Source organism: Strix uralensis, chromosome 1, assembly GCF_047716275.1.
Source record: "Strix uralensis isolate ZFMK-TIS-50842 chromosome 1, bStrUra1, whole genome shotgun sequence".
Classification (NCBI taxonomy): domain Eukaryota; kingdom Metazoa; phylum Chordata; class Aves; order Strigiformes; family Strigidae; genus Strix; species Strix uralensis.
Window position 1 is genome coordinate 93,016,473 of NC_133972.1, and position 17,679 is coordinate 93,034,151.

At 38.8% G+C, this 17,679-nt stretch overlaps 1 protein-coding gene across 3 annotated transcripts in view; it reads right to left on the bottom strand.

Moving 5' to 3' along the window:
- Positions 1-2,370: 2,370 nt before the first annotated feature.
- Positions 2,371-17,679, bottom strand: part of TRIO (trio Rho guanine nucleotide exchange factor) — a 254,789-nt gene continuing 239,480 nt past the window's right edge. For 2 of the 3 annotated variants that reach the window (XM_074874187.1, XM_074874178.1), the window contains 9 exons: positions 14,907-15,154; positions 13,961-14,099; positions 13,589-13,616; positions 12,555-12,717; positions 10,327-10,448; positions 7,804-7,882; positions 6,965-7,165; positions 6,385-6,523; positions 2,371-4,843 (listed from right to left, as the gene is read on the bottom strand). In XM_074874187.1, coding sequence (XP_074730288.1) covers positions 4,301-4,843; positions 6,385-6,523; positions 6,965-7,165; positions 7,804-7,882; positions 10,327-10,448; positions 12,555-12,717; positions 13,589-13,616; positions 13,961-14,099; positions 14,907-15,154 — 1,662 coding nt within the window. In that variant the 3' untranslated portion in view covers positions 2,371-4,300. Of the gene's footprint in view, positions 4,844-6,384; positions 6,524-6,964; positions 7,166-7,803; positions 7,883-10,326; positions 10,449-12,554; positions 12,718-13,588; positions 13,617-13,960; positions 14,100-14,906; positions 15,155-17,679 lie in introns of those variants that run through there. The other variant, XM_074874207.1, reaches the window with a different exon arrangement.

Below are 17,679 nucleotides of genomic sequence, written 5' to 3' on the forward strand. Positions count from 1 at the left end.
CCTGATTTTACCTACCGTCATATCCAGCTGAATCCCTATAGGAGAGAAATTAGTAACACACCCACATCAAGTCTATACATACATGGAAAGGGTATATAAAGCTCAGCTCATCTTCTGGACTGGGGCAGACATGGTAACACTCCCTGCACTAATCCCTAGAACACAAATACACTGCTGTTTGCAGCAAATATTGGCTGTCAAAATACTTCAAATACCAGCTACTCACAGATTTCACTACACGCAGCTGCTGGTTAAGTATATTCCTGTCTTCATTTCTCTTAAGATTTTGAGAATCATAGGGCTTAATCTCAAGTCAGCCATTGATTTTCCCCTTGGTTACATTAATTTCTTACTCACCAGCCCCTCTCTTTGATGGAGTCCTACACCAACTCCCTCAGCAGTGGGGTTGTAATGTTTCCTGACAATATCATGCAGTATGTTACATGCACAGAATATCCCATTATATTTTCAGGCATCTTCTACTACCAGTCAGGTTTGCACAGGTACTGAAATCTTTTTGGGAAGCCAGCTGCTTTTGCTGTGTCATTCTATGGGATCTCTGTTGCACCCCGGCCTGAACATGCCTTTGGATTTGGAAAAAGAAAAAAACAATTCTTTTTTTTTCTATTCATCAACACATTAATGGTCCCATCTGAGAGTGAGGATGACACAGTTAAGTGACCTCTATACTCATACATGAGAAAACCAGGCTCTCCCATCCTACTCCTCATGAGCACAGGCATGTGTTAGACCTGTGCCCATTACGAAGACGATGTAGGTTGCTTCCCTGACCATGGAAATATTATCCAGCCAGGCTTTCTGCTTAGCAGTTGTGCAATGTTTTCAAGTTAAGCTGTGTTCATCATGCGTGCAATGGAGAACTCCTGCGCTCCCAAACCCTGCTTGAAAAGTACCAACACACGTACTGACTTTAAAGTCTAGCAACCTCTTCTCCATAAACTATGAGTAAGAACTGAGGTGTGTTATTAAAAAGAAACATTTAGACACATTCTTCTCTTGAACCTCTCCGGCTATTTTCCCCCCTTTCAGCTATGACACTGACTGCCATTCCCTTTGCTCTACAATGTTGCCACATCAGAAACCTCACACCAGCTGCTTTTGGTTCCCACTCTCTGTCAGCCTGCGGTGCTGGTTTGTTGTGTGCAGGACAGTCAACAAGAACTGCACCCAATTTAGCAAAACAAAAGGACCTTACACATAGATTATCTCTTCAAAGCATTTGAAGAGATATCCAAGTTAAGGAGCCCATCATGCAAGCTTTCTTCAGCTGGAAGCTCTTGTACCAAACAGCAGGTTTTAGTGCAAAACTCCACTCTGTCAAAAGATGTTAGCTTTCCCAAGTAACAGGGCTCAACAGAGAGGGCCAGAAACGGTGCACTCCCGTTCACGTATGAATGGAAAAACATATCTCTGCTACTTAAACCACCTACAAGTGCATTATTTCTCTGTATAGCATTTGGGTAACTTCTCCACAGTTTAGTGTATCTTCAGTCAAGAAAAAGTATTTTAGAGAAGTCAAGGATACAAACTCTTCCATGGAGCATGTTGCCATCTATTTCCCTGTCATGGAGAAAGCTTCCAGTGGCTCATCCTTGGCAGTACATCCTTTCTGAATATTCTCTGTCTCTCTAAGTGTAAAAAGTCTCTCTCCACTGTCTCTCTCAGTAGTAAATTGAGGAAGAAAGGGACTGTTTCATCACTTTACAGGTAATAGGGGAAAAAAAGTGGAAAAAAAGCAGAAAAAAATCATGTATACAATGCAGTGACAAGCATAAACACTTTGTATTGTTCCCTGACCTTTCACTTCATTTTGAATTGCAAATGGATTAATGATAGCAGAAAAGGGAGAGAGATAAACATACACTCTGAAAAACTTTCTGCTTCATCCCTTATAGGATGCAAACAGAGTTTAGCTGCAAAACCCAAGTCTTTATGGTTGAAAGTAACTTTTCTTCATAATGAATCTGGAATGCCTAAAGGATGTGGGAAATCTGTTCCCCAGTTTAATATTAAACTGAAATATGACCCTTCAAGTCTTTAACTGGGAACATCTGGTAGAAAACTCTGCTGGTCAAAATTTACTAGCTAATAAAGACTATAATGAATTTCCACAGTTAGAGAGTTACGTGTGTTTTATATAAAAGCAATCATGACACTACAAAAGCACTCAACACTTAGAGCAAAGGCAAATATTATTTTGTAAGGCATGAAAGAAAGATACATCATTGCAATTTAAAATTAATTTTATGGCAATAAAATAACGTACTTTTTTCTTTTTAAATACAGAGCCCAATTAAAATATAACAAAACCTAAACTTTCAAACTCCTTAAAGCAAGAGATCAGACAAATATGTCAAATATGTTTTAATTTTTTTCAAAATAACTGATGGCAAAATAAAATATTTACATCACATCATACTGTGTAAACATGTAACGTCACTGTACAAAGAAATATACATGCAAAATAAAGCAAAAATTTAACTAAAACAATAAAGGAAAATAATACACAAACATAATGATATGAGGTTGGTACGAATACACATCCAGTTTTGAAGTCGGTTGTTTTCTTTTAAAAAGTTTCTGTACAACTTTACAAAAAAACCCCAAAAAACAAAAAAGGAATAAATAGAATACAGTGGAAGCCGCAAAGCTCAAAACTAACCCAAGCTAGGTTATGGCTTAAGACCCATATATCTAACTATTGTGGGATGTTGGCTTGGTTTCTTTAACCATGGCATTTCACACAAACATAGATGACAACACACCCATATGAACTCAGTGATGCACAGAAAACCATCTGTCTTTTTAAATAGCTCACGTTAATATTACTTCAACCTTAAAAACAGTTACTAAGACAATTACATTACGTGTCAGATTCTCCTCATCTGACCACTACTTTCTGAATGTATTCTTCACCAAAGAGCACAAAATTCATTTGTTCATTTCACAGAAAGAAGTAAACACAGATTTGAAAATTCTAAAAAGTAGTAAGTGTTGAGACTGATTTTGGGAAAGTCAGACTTTGGCATTTTGAATATAATAATAAATGTTAAAAAGTGTCACCCTACTTCTTAACCAGTTTGAGATTTGGGATACGAATCTCTTCTTTTTTTTTTTTTTTTTTTTTTTTTAACAGTCCTTAAAACTGACTAGTCTTGACTAAATTCTATGCTAACCCTCATCTTAAACTAATAATGACAGTGTGGTACAACACACCCGCCCCTGCCCACCCAGAAACCCCAAACACACAAACAAAACCATAAAGCTCGCCGTACTAGGTATGTGCTTTTTCTATATATTTATTACAGTTACAACAGAGGTCCTCATAAATAGTTGCATAAAATGTTAAAGCCACAACATTGCACATGATATGAAAGAAAACAAAATCCCAAATGAGTGCATTTACAGTATTTCATCCTGCTGTATACTGCTTGACAATCGGGTCGGCAAGCTGGGCACCAACCCGAAGTCCTTTTCTAAGGGGACAGTGAGTACTGACCCAAACTGAAGACCCGCACAGTGGTATACCACCATTTAGGAAGGAGGGGAAAAAAAGGCTAAGGGGAGGGGGGAAAAAAATTACAGACTGAAGGCAGGTAACAGTCTATATACAAGTAAGGCCTACATTTTATCAGAGCAAAACGATTCATTCTATTTGTATGCAAAAACTTTGAGGTTGGATGCACTTAAAAGCAGAGTCTGATCTCAGTGCACTGCTACGTGAGATACATACAGGCGAGGCAACTGGAAAGCTCTAGGACCAAGTGAAAACCAGATGTTATAAATGGAGGCCGTATCAATGGGCAGCCATTTTGGTGAGTCTTCTCCAGGCATGATTTCATTTTTGTTTAACACCAGTGCTTTGAACATAGGCATTTCTTCCTTGAATAAATCTTGAAAACGGTAGTTAAGTTCACTTGCAAAATTCAACTCTTGTTTATTAAAAAAACTATTTTTATTTTTTTTGCAGAAACCTGAATAAAATACTGTTACTGTATCGCTCGTAACTGCTTTTTGCAGAGTACAGTGCTATCGTCCTCCACCCCAGTGAAGTCTGCATCGCCAGTCCCCCGTGCCACCCTGCACGGGTCCCCCTGGAATGCGTTTGCACACGAACATTCGTTAGCAGCTGGTTGGCTCGGGGTTTGCTTTCCTCAAAATTCAAGTCAACAGCTGATTGGCAGGAGGAGTCTATCTCCAGTCTGATTGATTGGCAGGAGGAGTTCATCTCCAGTTTGATTGGCAGGTGAAAGAGAATGAGAGAGAACTTCAAGCAAGGTCAAACTCTTGGCAAGAGCCTGCTCTGTAAGAAGTTTTTAATGCTACGGATGGGTCGAACATCATTCTGGTGTTTTCGCCGCTCAATGAACGAAGTCAGTCTAGATATGTCAATGCTGTCAGCACTTTTGCTATTCCCCAGCTGCAGCCATTGCTCCTGGAGGGCCAGTGCAGCCGAGGGACGCTTAGCTGGGTCATCCTGAAGTAGGAAGCATACAAAATCTTTGGCCTTCTGGCTAACTCCTTTGAAGTAGTCATCTGGGAAACTAAAGTCTAAGCGGCAAATATTCAGGCAAGTTTCCTCTACACTTTCATCCAGGAAAGGAGAGACGCCACTAAGAAGGACATATGTGAGCACTCCAATGCTCCAAACATCTGAAGTGAGGGAAACAGGATTTCCAAGAATAATTTCAGGAGCTGCAAACTCTGGGTTTCCAAGTAACTGGTGGATATAATACGTGGTATTGAGCTGGACTGCATCTCCAAAGTCAGCCAGTTTTATTGTTGGCTTAGTGGAACTCTGGTCCACCAAAATATTTTCAGGCTAGAAAACATAAAAGCAAAAGTTAAAATGTCTTTTTTCAAGTCAGTCTAACACACATTTAATACTCCAACATTACTGTTTCCCAGCCAGTGCTGTCAGCTCAAGAACGTAACAAACAGCTGCAAGCTACAGAGATTACTGCTGAAGGCCAGCTCTGCAAAGCTCCTAGGCAGTCCTATCAAGGCTTCCCCCAGACCAACCGTCAGGCAGTTTCTTGCCAACTACAGTATGCAATGAAGGTGTTCTAGCTGCTGGCACTACCATTTTTGCAGGAAATATAGTTCTGTCAGGTAATACTGCAGATGTTTACAAGCGCAGCTCTGCAAAGTTTCACAGGAACCTGTGTTGATGAACTTAAGCTTCAAGAGCAGCAATTACAAATAGAGGGTGAATAAAGCAACTGCTCTATTTGCTTTATGACAGAGAGACAACAAAACTTTTGCATTTAAAGACTGGAAGACCTTGTCAGAATTTTCACGATGCTTTCAACAGAATTCAGCTTTACTTGGTGATTCTTTAATGTAACGCAGCTGTACAGATGGAAGTGAAGCACTGTTTGAGACTATGTCAGCAGCAGATCCTGTTGGATCCACACGGCTTCAAGAGAACTGCCCCACTATTGGTGAGCTGAAAGTATAATTATTTTTATGGTTTTATTTCTGAAGCTACTGTTGCTGTAGCTGTGATCTTAGAAAAACAAGAGTGACTTACCTACAACTAATTTTTAATTAGTTCATCTATATGTACTCTGAGACTAGAAAAAGTACTGATGAACTCCACATAGCACTAGAAAAACATTAAATTTTGTCTCCATGATATGCAGACCAGACTGGTTGTGCTTGGAAAGCACAAGTATGTGGAGGAAAGATGCAGGCTCTTTTTGCTTTTTCTCACTATGACCCCTTTTGGCTAAAGAGACTCTTTACAGAGATGACTTGTCAATGCTGAAATTCCTTATTATTCAAATAGAGGTGGGAAAAAAAGAGTGTAAAGAATATGTTTTTAATTAATATTCACATTGAGACCTTCTTATATAGCTTTTCCTACTAGAATGCATCAAATCCTTGTGGCTCAAGTATAATTCAAAGGGTAGAATAGAGGCCCAAAGAGGTACCATTCACATAGATATCACAGCCCTCAAAATGCAAAGATGAGAAAAACGGTTGCAGAGGAAAAGCAGCCTCTTTCACAACAAACTACACTTCTTGAGAAACAAATGGATTTCTCCTGCACATTTCTCAGAAAATAAGTAAATGGATAAATTAAAAAAAAAAAAGTAAAAATCAAACAAAACTGCTCCTGTCAGCAATTATTTCCAGCACAAAGAACCACACAGGGCCAGCAAGTTTTAAGGAGAAAGCACAGGGAATTCAAAGTTTCTGCTTTGCTGGCTACGAGTGATCTAAAACATTTGGGGACACCCTTCATACAGTCCTCAAAGCAATTCACAGTTCTACGTTCCCAGCTGCAAGTTTCCTAGAAGAGGGAGGTTTTTATGCCTGGAATGGTGCACAATGCCAGGAATCCCATTCACTCCTCACCTTTAGGTCCAAATGTGCTATTCTGCAGTTGTGAAGATACTGCACTGCTTCCAGAATCTCTCCCAGGTAGAGTCTGATCTTCCCTTCTGTGAGGTTTCCCCATCGCACAACGTAGTCTAGAAGGCGACCCTGGTCAGCCCTGTTGGAATTCCAAGGGTTATATTTTGGATGAATCCATATATCAGAACGGAAAGAAAAACCTAACAGGCCATAGACTACAGGAGTAACTTTAGCCTGCAGCACCTAGAAGACAGAGGACTAAGGTATGAAGAGGAGATTTGATACCAAGCTACCACATTACAACATTCCTAATTCACCTGTGCAGCCACTTGATATAAAATAATTCCTGGACCTTCAGACTAAGATAATCATCCACATATCAATTTAATATCTCAACTTGTTTTCTTCTGAGTATTAAATTCGACAGTTTAATAACAGCATTAGACAACTGCAATATTTTACTTAGGTGTTTCCAAACTTCCATGAAACCTTAAAGTTTCTTATTCATAAACCACTATAAATGCCCCAGAAAGTCAGCTGCAGAGATTGCATTTTACAGATAGCATTAGAATCCACACACATTTCTAACACTAGTATGTAGTTGGTGGAGGTCTCAAAGGTATCGAGAAGGCCAATGAGCTGGGGATGCTGGAGATTCTGCATGACTCCAAGTTCATGGGTAACCTGGTCTCGCTTCATCAACTTCTTATTCACAAACTTAGTGGCTACTGCTCGCTTGGTTCCCTTCTGGTCACACTTCTTAACGACAGAAAATCTGCCCCTGGAGTACAATATTGAAAGGAAAGAATTAACCAAAACATGCATTAAGGACATACTTTTACCTTGAATGATATCCCAAGAGAGATCTAATTTTAGATCTCTAATAAGCTACCCTTACAGAGCAGTTTGTGGACATAAGAGTTTTCAGTGCATGTATCTTCTACAAAATGTGTCTGTATAATTATCTCCTGATAGAAACGTGTTTTATTGCATTTGCAGAAAACTCAAATCAGAGTAGTACCCAGCTTTCAAAGGTCATCATTAAGTTGGACAAATGTATATTCTATGTGACTTATTTTGCCAATTTTCAGACTTTTTCTGCCTGTAATTTTCATACCCTAAATAAAAAGGTTTAGGAGAGCTTCACTACAGAAGCAGCATCAATCATTGTAAGGCATGCTTAAGAAAAACCCCACACCCTTAATCTATGATACCACTTCAGCCTAAATACCTTCCGTTTATGCAGTGCCACCTAGTGCTGGTAAAATTTTTACTTCCTCATTTCTATTTAATCCAATGTAATTCTGGCCTTTTAGGCTCATATGGTAAGTATTTTTCAGAATTACTTTTTTTTTTTTTTTTAAAGAGAAGTTAATATTTTGACATAGACAGCTTTAGAGATCAGCATACAGAACACACCTGCCAAGCTCAGCCACTTCACTATAGAGGGAATCAAAGTTGTCTTTCCAGATTACCATGATCCCATCATTTCCAGGACCTACCAAAAAAGAGAAAGACAGTACAGCCAAAATTTAATATATTCAAATCCTCTCAGAATGAAATTGTTGTCATTATAACCAATGTTTTGTTTCAGATGTTTGCAGAAGAGAAATATTTGGACTTTATATTCAGTTTGGGAATAGATTTCAGGAAGAATTTGCCTCAGTCAGACTGGCCCCTATCATCTTTCTTTTGAAGCTGAGTGTGTCTGTATTGAAAAGTAACTCATGGCCTCATATTGTCCATCCTCTTGCAGCTCAGAAGGGAAATCATGTCTGTAATCAACACTGATGGTTTATAAAGACTACTACAGCAACAGAAGCCAAAGAGTATTCTTTACTCTTTGCACAAGAAAATGCACAAAAATTGACTACAAATCAAACAGCAAGCCCTTCAAATCTGAAGGACTGAAAAAGACATCAGTTTGATGTTGAAACCTCACTTCGTGCTACAGTCTTAGAGTTTTCATTTTGCTCTTATGGACTGGGGAAATGAAGGGTAGGATGGCCCCAGAAAAACTGGGGCCAGAACTTCTTTGTAGAAGTACTGGTAGAGCTGATTAGAAGGGCTAGCAAAATACATCTGCCTGTCAAGTCTAGTTGCAAAGTAACCAAGACATACCAAATTCTGATTTAGTTTTGATTGAGAAGTGAACACTTGTTTTTGGACAAGGTCAGTAAGATCAAGGACTGTGAAAAGATGGTACTTTAGCCCACAAGACTTCTGTGACTGATTCTGGCCAAATCACAGTTTTGGGCTTCTGTACACCTGTACAGGAAGGACACTCATTACACTAGTTCCTTAAAGCACACAGTTTCACCCAGATTATTGTCCATCAAGAGAGATTTACTCCCCTGACTAGAAAAGTTTCCTTGGCTGAGATATTATCAGTGGAACCTGTTCCGTTAATCCCCTTATGACACAGGGTGGCAGCAAGACAAACTGGATTACACAGGAAAGCAGCCCAACCAATGCAGCAGACCAAATTCTATGGTGGAACTAATTCAGGAGCAGTGGGAACTGTCTGTACAGGAATAAGTAACCTTGGCAAGCTGAAGGAAACAGCAAAAAGAATAGGTATCTTACATTATGTCTCATTACCAACAATACACCTGCCACTAGCAAAAAAAAAAAAAGTGATCAGACAGTGTAGCAGCTACCTGAAAAAAGCAGCACTCTATTTTACAGGAAACATTAGTATAAACCCCAAAATTTTATTTTCTGCCTCCTTTTTATATTCCAACGCACTCATCCTAGGGCTTAACTACTGTCTGTCTTTGGTCAGTGAGCATGAAGTGCTGGGAATAATCACCACCTCAATATGTTGGCAGTAAGGCACTTACTGTGGCTGCCAACAGGCAGAGCTCGAAGTTGCAGCACTGATTAAAAACCCCCAAAAATTTTAGATGAGGTTTTGGAAAGGACACATCTTTCACAGTCTGGTTTCAACATTCCAGGAAAATGGTTAAGTTTTTTTGAAAAAAAGGGAAGAAAGTACATATTTTGGAGAGGTTCGGGACAACTGTACAAGTCCCCATATCAGCTGGGACAGACGTACAAAGACAGAATGCAGCACTTCATATCTTAGTTTCTTTTATATGAGTCAGTTTCAGACAGAGCCATTCCACCTAAAATTTGTTAATAATTCTCACCAACAGATAAATATATGGGCCTCGCAATAGATTAAAGGACCCAGATAGCATCAATTGTTATAAACTGCATGTAAGAAAGCCTGCTATCCTGCTGTCTTCCTATGTTTTCCCTATTTCTAAAAACAGAAGATCTTGAACACTTAAGAATACAAACACACACTGAAACTTAGTACGATGCCAAACACGTCAAGTAAAAATTTTTTTTTTTCCTTCGCTGTCTGCCTCCAAAACACAGGCATTTTTCATCTTTGCAGGTTTCCTTTTCATTCTCTCACAAACATTCAGGTCACCTCACTTCAGGTACTGAAATAATGTAATTTAAGTGTAGATCTATGATGCAAAGACAAGAAAGTTACATGTTCTCCTAAATACTGTGGCTTTACAATTCAAGCAAAGGACCATATTAAATATACAGACCAGTGCTATTCTTTCCTTATCTGTACACTTTATAAATTATAGATGTTAGCATAGTAACATTCATTGTGACTATACTAAGAATGCAGATGATAAAATACAATTTTATCATAGTATGTTTGAACTAGTATAGATAGACAAGGTAAATGCACACTGACAGTACTGTGTAGGCATCTTGTCAGTATCTAATTGGTTACATCCTAAAAGGGCATCTATTCCTTGTGTAACAAGTTATATACCATGGGTGAAAAGGTTTGTTATAATACTCCTTTAACAGAGGGACATGCAAGAGCTGAGGTTGTCTTTTTCCTGTACTGTGGGTACCAGACACTTTGAATGTAATTAGATTTAAAAAAAGGCAAAGAGACAGGTTTACCTAAAACTCGTAGACTGGCAGAAGATGAAACTGAACCCATATCGTTTGCAGCTATACATGTATAGATACCATCGTCTTCTGCAGTGACGCCAATGATTTTCAGTGAAGCCTCTCCTAAGTCACTGGGAAACACAATGGCATCTGTTAACTTTATATTCATTTTAGAGACTTTAGGCTATGGAAATCAGACAAAGTTAGATTCATACTCTTAATATTTCTTATCCTCTAGCCCCGCTCTCTCTTTGAACAAACATTAGTAACCCTGTCCCTGCCATTTCAGAAGCATCTACCAGAATCTGAGCACTTTGTGTCTATCGAATATCTTGGAATGTCCTACAGACTATTACAAAAACATCCTCACTGACACTCTCTCTCAGCATGTCCCAGGCTCCATTGTGTTTGAAAAATCAAATGCTGCCCCTGTTTCTTCCTGCTTCCTCTACTTCCTTCAGATTATGAGAAGCTGTATCAAGACAACCATCCATCATCGTTCTTTCTGAAAGTTTAGTTTCCATCCCTGACTCCCAGCATACTGAAGCTGATCTAACATACTTTCAGAGCATTCATCCCTTGTAAGAGAGGGCTCCCCCTTCAATACAAAAGGCGCACCTCACCACAACTTTGGAGACCTCAGAATCTGGGAGAATGAGGATGGGAGGAAACTAGAAAGGGCTTAAGTTTTCCCTCTGCTCCACGGCAGAGACAGCAATAAGCTATGTAAGACCACAGGAGAAAGATTCTGCAGACTCCTCCTTATAATCTTTCTCATTGCTCTACCACCCTTTTTGTTTCATGTGTCTTTAAATGTCTACTTAAATCTTCCTCTGTGCAATTAACTTCTAGTACTTTTTTGACCACCTGCCAGGGACATGAACAACAGATAATTTTATTTGCAAAAGTCTCTTACAAATGCGAATACTTGGAAAGTACTCCCTACACTTTTCACCTCTAGGCTCAAAACAACCCTAATATTGTGTTATTCTTTCACAATAAGGCATATTTTCAAGATTTTCTATCATTCTTATTGCTTTTCTTTGGATTCATCCCAGTTACAGCAAGTCATTTGACTGACTGAATGAAAAACTATTCACCATGGCCTTCACCACACCATTCATTTCAGGAAAAAAAATGAATGTGCATTTTAGGAACACAGGAAGATGACCACTACCCCCACCCCAAGCTCAAAGAACATTTCATGATTATTATTTCTAAAAATCTGTTATCCACAGCCAACATGATTTACTGGATATAATTTTATAACAGTAATGAATCACAGTGAATTAAACATAGCAAATCTAACTCTTACTCATCTCACAACAGTTCTGGATGCAGTAGCAAAGTTGCCACTATGCCTCTGTCTCCCCATAAAAAAATTATACACAGTGGGAAGGAAAAAGTAGCAGCAGCAGGAGGTAGAAAAGAACAGTACAACATGTCATCAAGTTTGCAGGTAAGTTGGGCTATACCACACAACTTCTAAGATGATGACATATGGTTCTATCAGTGAGAAAGTTTTCACAAAAACCCCTTTGTTCTGAATTGAAAGCATAATTTTTTCACACTGAAGTTACTCATTAAACATTTTGTGTATATAAAAGAATGCTTTTTCAGAAAAAAAACTTCTTCTCACATGCAGTTTCACATTCCAAAAAACAGCAATTTTTCTTACTAATCAGGTGTTTGAGCTACCAGTTAGTCTGTTAAGTTCTACCATAGCAAAGCTAAAAACAGACAAAAAAATGTTAATTTCTGTGCTTCAACAATGAAGACAGTGACATTGCCACGTCAGTAGGAACCAGAGGCTTTTAATTGCAAAATACTGTTGTGTGACCTGAAAGCAGTAATTTTTCTTCTAAAATGATGGTATGCTACTAATGCAAATAAGGGTTTGGCAGGATGGCTTGTCACAGCACCAGCATGTCCCAGCACACTGTTCTGGTTCAAGCACTAGGTCAGTGTGATGAACCACAATGGCTTCCGCAATAGCTGATCAGAAATACCAGCTGAATTTTCTTTTGTTTTTAAAAATCAACTGAATATGACATTTGGGTACTGCAGCCATACATTGTGTAACTTATACAACATTACCAGAAAAATCTCAGCTGCGAAATATTTCTGTCTGAGGACAAGCCTATCTTTATGCCTCAAAGCCAAAAGCTATCCTGCACCAAATATGAAAATATAACAGTTTCAGCAGTTCCTGTTGAACATTACACAAATTACTATACCTGTATGAAATGCTGTGATGACCGTCATTGCTCAGTGTGTTATGATCAGGACCCTTCCAAGTAACTGAAGCCTTGGGGCGACCACAGACTTTACACCTAAGCACGATGGTCTCTCCTGTCTCACATGTTACCTCACTCAATGGTATTATAAACTCTGGGGGAACTGGAAAAAGAAAATTAATGGCATTACGTCAATTGAAATAAATAAATTTGCTTTTCTATTCCCTACACTCTCCCATTTCTGTTAGACAAAGTAGTATGGCACTTTAAATTTCTAAGGTGTATCTATCCCTCCACCCTTGGAGCACATCCATGGTGACACCACTTGCTGGGGCTCTGCAGAACTAGTGAATTTTTCTCTGCATGAACTTGTACACAACACTACTGCTATGCCACAGATAACCCTGAAGCCTACCATGGTGAACCAAACACCCTGTTTACGGCAAGCTGAGGAAACCCTAGAGTGAAAAGTATTTAAGGACTTGCTCAGCTATGCTATCTTTATATCTAGCTAAGTTTGCAAAAGGCAACACAAAACATGTCACTCATCCACTGAGGCACTGTAGTTGTTTCCCTTTCTCACAGGTGAAATTCAAAAAGTTTGGTTCTGTGTATTAAGATAAATACCCAGTTTGACTCTGACCCCAGTGGGCCACTATCTGATCAGCCTCTGCTGAGGCCTTGAATGTTCTCTAGGGTGCAAGGTTAAAAATGAAGCAGCTTCAACTCCTGGCCTTGTTATTTTGCAAATTCAGCAAGGCCCAACTTTCATGCAGTCTCCATACAGAACATGCCATATAGTCCTCGTGTTTTATGTTGTTTTGGACTTGTCAACAAAAATATGTTCCTTGCATCTTAAAAAATAAATATGACTATTTTATTAACTATCTCCCTTATCCAAAAAGAACCTATGTATATTTTGATAGAAAACACTCAGTTCCTGACATAATTCATATCGACCAAACTTAAACAAAGTAAATACTGTTATAATCAAATTATATTTACTGCAACTTTTAAAAATTAAAGCAACTTACCATCATAAATGTAATTGGGGTTGAGAAGCTGGAAAGGAGAGATTAGAGAATTAATGTCCTGATAACCTTATAATAACTTAAAAAATGGTAGAAAACAAAGCACACTGATGGGTTGAAGTTAGCTGTACCCACAAAGATCCAAGAAACATCTGAACACTAGAAATTCTGCACCACTCTTTCTGCAGTATTCTTATGTTGCATCGTGCTTTCAGGCTCAAAGATTGTATCTTCCTGTTTTCAGACTGCGCAAACACTGTGCATTAAAACCACTGTTGCCTCTAATTCCTTCATGTGAAATTCTGATGGAAGCTACTTTTAAAGAAATCCCAAGAGAACTTCCTTTGGAAACTACTACATCTTTGTAACGCTTACCTTTACAGAAACCTTGTTGGCAAGTCCTTCTCGGGATTTGCGGTAACCATTTTCTAGCTTGCCTTCCCTTTTGCCGTCTTTATCTTTTTTCTCAGATTTCTTCCTTAAACGGAGTGCTGTGTGCCAAGACGTTGACTTCCTGAATACGGAACATGAAACTTCGTTCAATTTTTTTCAACTCCAGGTTATGTGTTATACTCTCTAGTTTCAAACAGCATTGGAAGAGTATGTCAAAATGTTATTTCGTTGTATTAAAGTATACTGAAATGAAAGACATTAAGTATGCCATAAGAGATGCTACCCTTGGTTAAAACTAATCAAGCTAGTAAGATTAGTCTGTAGTTCAGTATTCCTTGAAATCATTGCTCGAATGGTAAACTTTCTCTATGAAAATACAAGCTGTCAATCAAACTTAGCAATGATCAGTACAAAATCTGTATCAAATACAGAAGCTTTATGTAAAGTTTTAGTGCTGAGAACTTTGATGTAATTTCTCCCATTGCAGATCTGAGAGAGATCTTCCTAGCACAACCAGTCATTTTCAATAGGTTTGTGGCTCAAAGTAGAGGTCTAGAACTCTGAAATCTGATTTCCCTGGGAACAAACATTCCCTGACTTTTCCTAAACAAAGGTGTCTAGCCTGATAACTAATTCTCTTACATAAATCGGTAACTACTGCTGATCTTAGATCAGGTATTCTTTCATCATCTTCTCCCAGGAGATTGCACACGCACTACTACAGCTTTTTAATAAAGAGTACGTGCTTCTGGGTTTGTTCTTACTAGCTCGTATTTTGAAGTTTGCTAAGGGACCTCATGAGCACCCGTTCTGCTTGATCATGTATTTCTCAAAGATCACATCAACTTTTGGTTTAAAAGGTTAAAGGCCTTGTGTAAATTGCAAGTTTTTCTTCCTCCTCCCCTTCTACGCACACCCAGGCACTCACTTGATGGTTCCATCAGGGTTGTCAATGATGACTGCACTGGTATGCCCCAAGACATAGCCGGGAATCCAGCCCTCAGCTGCGGGGCACTGATCAGTGGCGGCTCTGAACACCAAAAACATGTTCTGTTGGTTGCTGGCTAGAATCTGCACGACCTCTCCTTGGTAGACATTTATCTCATCCTCCTTCACTGCCGTGTAATCGTGTGTCACCAGCATGGTGGAGATATTGCTACTGCTGCTACTTTCACTCTGCAGGTGTCAATTGGAAGCAGAAAGAGGGGGGGAGGGAAAGAATCAAGTTTAATGTTCATGAAGAAGACAGGCTGTTCTTGGCCTGCTACATTACCTGCATAATCCATATAACTTAAGATGTAGTCAAAGAAAAGAGCTACAATTTCTCTTTCAAAGCTGCCTGTGTCTATCTTGTACAAATTAGTTTGATCTTTGAATACCTTCATGTACAGCTGCTGCAGAAATTTATTTCCATTACTTTAACTCAAGATTACTTCCTTTAACTAAGAGTCAGTTTATAGATAGTTCTCAACTGGTCTTCCTTTCAAGCTCAGACATAACCTTGCATCTTTATCAGGCAACAGAACTACAGTACAGCATGTAGGACAGTTTTTCATAGTGTTACAGGTGCAGTTTCAAAATCATAATCATTACCTCGAACACTGGGAATTCCAACAGCAGAAAAAACATAGTTTTTCCTAGCATTATTTGTCAGTTCTCAGACACCAGCATTCTGCACACAAAACATGACAAGGTACAAAAGAACAAAATAGGCTTTTGACAGTATGTCTCAAAACCACAAGGCTTGTCCCTGGTTGAATCTGTATGATCACGTTTATGCATTTAAATGCACAGGATGAGGTAAATTACTGAAATAAGAAATTATTCATTTCTTGGGCAAAATAGATCCACTGAACTATGTGAATAAAGCTGGAAATCTCACTTCTAACTGATTAGTGACTATGACAGCTGAGTGTTGTTAGCTGTTTATCACATACTTTCAACTAGTGTTCACCAATGTTCTTCATTTCCCCACTGAGCATTTGCAGAAAGCTAATTATGGCTGATCAGGTGTACATTAAAAGTCATACTACTTTTCAGAACAAAAAGCCTTCTCCTAGCCATGAATACACCCGCAGTTATTATTTTTTAGAAGTAAGAATACTTTTGTCCATTTGTGTGCATTTCTCATACGAGGTTGAATAAATGGAAATGTGAAATCTATTATCAGACTGTGCAACCTATTCTCTGAAATAAGTTATCTCCTTCTTGAAACAAGTTAAAAACAAAGTGGATGGACTATTAATGATGTGGGATGAGGTGTGTATGTGTGTGTGCCTGTCCTTTGTCTCTGTTCTTACTTCAAACTGTTTCAGGTAACTACCAGTCAGGGCTCACTATTGCTTAGTAGTAGCTGAGTTGAAGAAGGAAATCAATACCCAGCTGGAGAGCGTAACCACATGTTAGCACCATGTATGTGCTAGCAGCAAGTGGAAAGCCTGACACACAGGATTAAAACAGTGTCATCTTTTTTCTCAAAACTGTCAAATATTTCTCCCCTCAGTGTTGAGGGGATGCAGCAGGGGTCAGTGGACAGCATGGTACACTGGGAGCCCCAAAAATGACATTGTCTTCCAATCTGCTTGTTCAAGGCCAAGTCACTCCATCTCTCGGTGCCTGTGCTTCCCCATGAGTGCTTTGGCTGAGAAACCAAGACATTTGGAAAGGAACAGTGTCAGATTACTCATTCATAGCATGTTCAGCAAACTGATGCTTAGGTTTCCAGTGAATCTGTACATTTTATTCTAGCTGGACTAGTTTGTTCAACTGGATGGTTCAAGTCCATTCTGTCTTTCTTCCCCCTATTAGGATGATGAAGCAAATGCTACCACAGAGAGGAAGACCTCATCCTGGATTACACCTCTACTAAAGGATATTTATGTTAATTCAAGATGCTGTATTTCCAGTGGGAGAACTCATTTCGTCTGGCTTAGAGGACTGTCTGGATGGTCTTTTGTATTAGCAAGCCCCTTCCATGATTCAGGCAAACCAGGAATAGTAGAACCAAAAAACCAGTCTCATTTTCAGTCATTTTTATTAAATTAAGATTATAACTTCCTAGATTCTTTTAGCTATATGAAAAAGAATTCTATTCAGAGAAAGCTGCTTATGTTAACTCCTTCTGTTACAGGGGCAGATGAAGTGAAGGCTGAAGCTGAGAAACCAACCTAAGCTCCAAACCTTGTCCCGCACACTATTCCTGAACATACTGTTTCTTAGCATGCAGCAGTATTTGTATAACTACAGGACTGACCTTCCTGAAACATAACACTGCTTTTTAATAGTTAAGTCTTGACGGATCACATTAAACTCTGAATATTTCTTATTTTCAACAAGGACAGGTAAATCTGTTAAATAAACAAGTGTCCGGTAACTACTAAGTGACAAACATTCTTGTGAATTTGTTTATATCAAAATTTATTGTCACCACAGAGATAGCCTTTTCTCTTGCCTTGCAAGGAAGTAATTATTCTTGCACAGTTAATGCTTTTCTACCGCAAGTTCTGCAGTTCCTCTAGAGGATTTACAATCAAAATGTAAAAAACTCCTCCCGTATTCCTGAAATACTAGCAATACCAATTCCTTTTTCTTCTTCTTAGAAGTAACTCTTCCATAAGTAACCTTAACCATATGTGCACGTAAATGCACACACACAAATGGTTAAATCAATATAAACCTACACAACCCATTTTTTCTAGCCT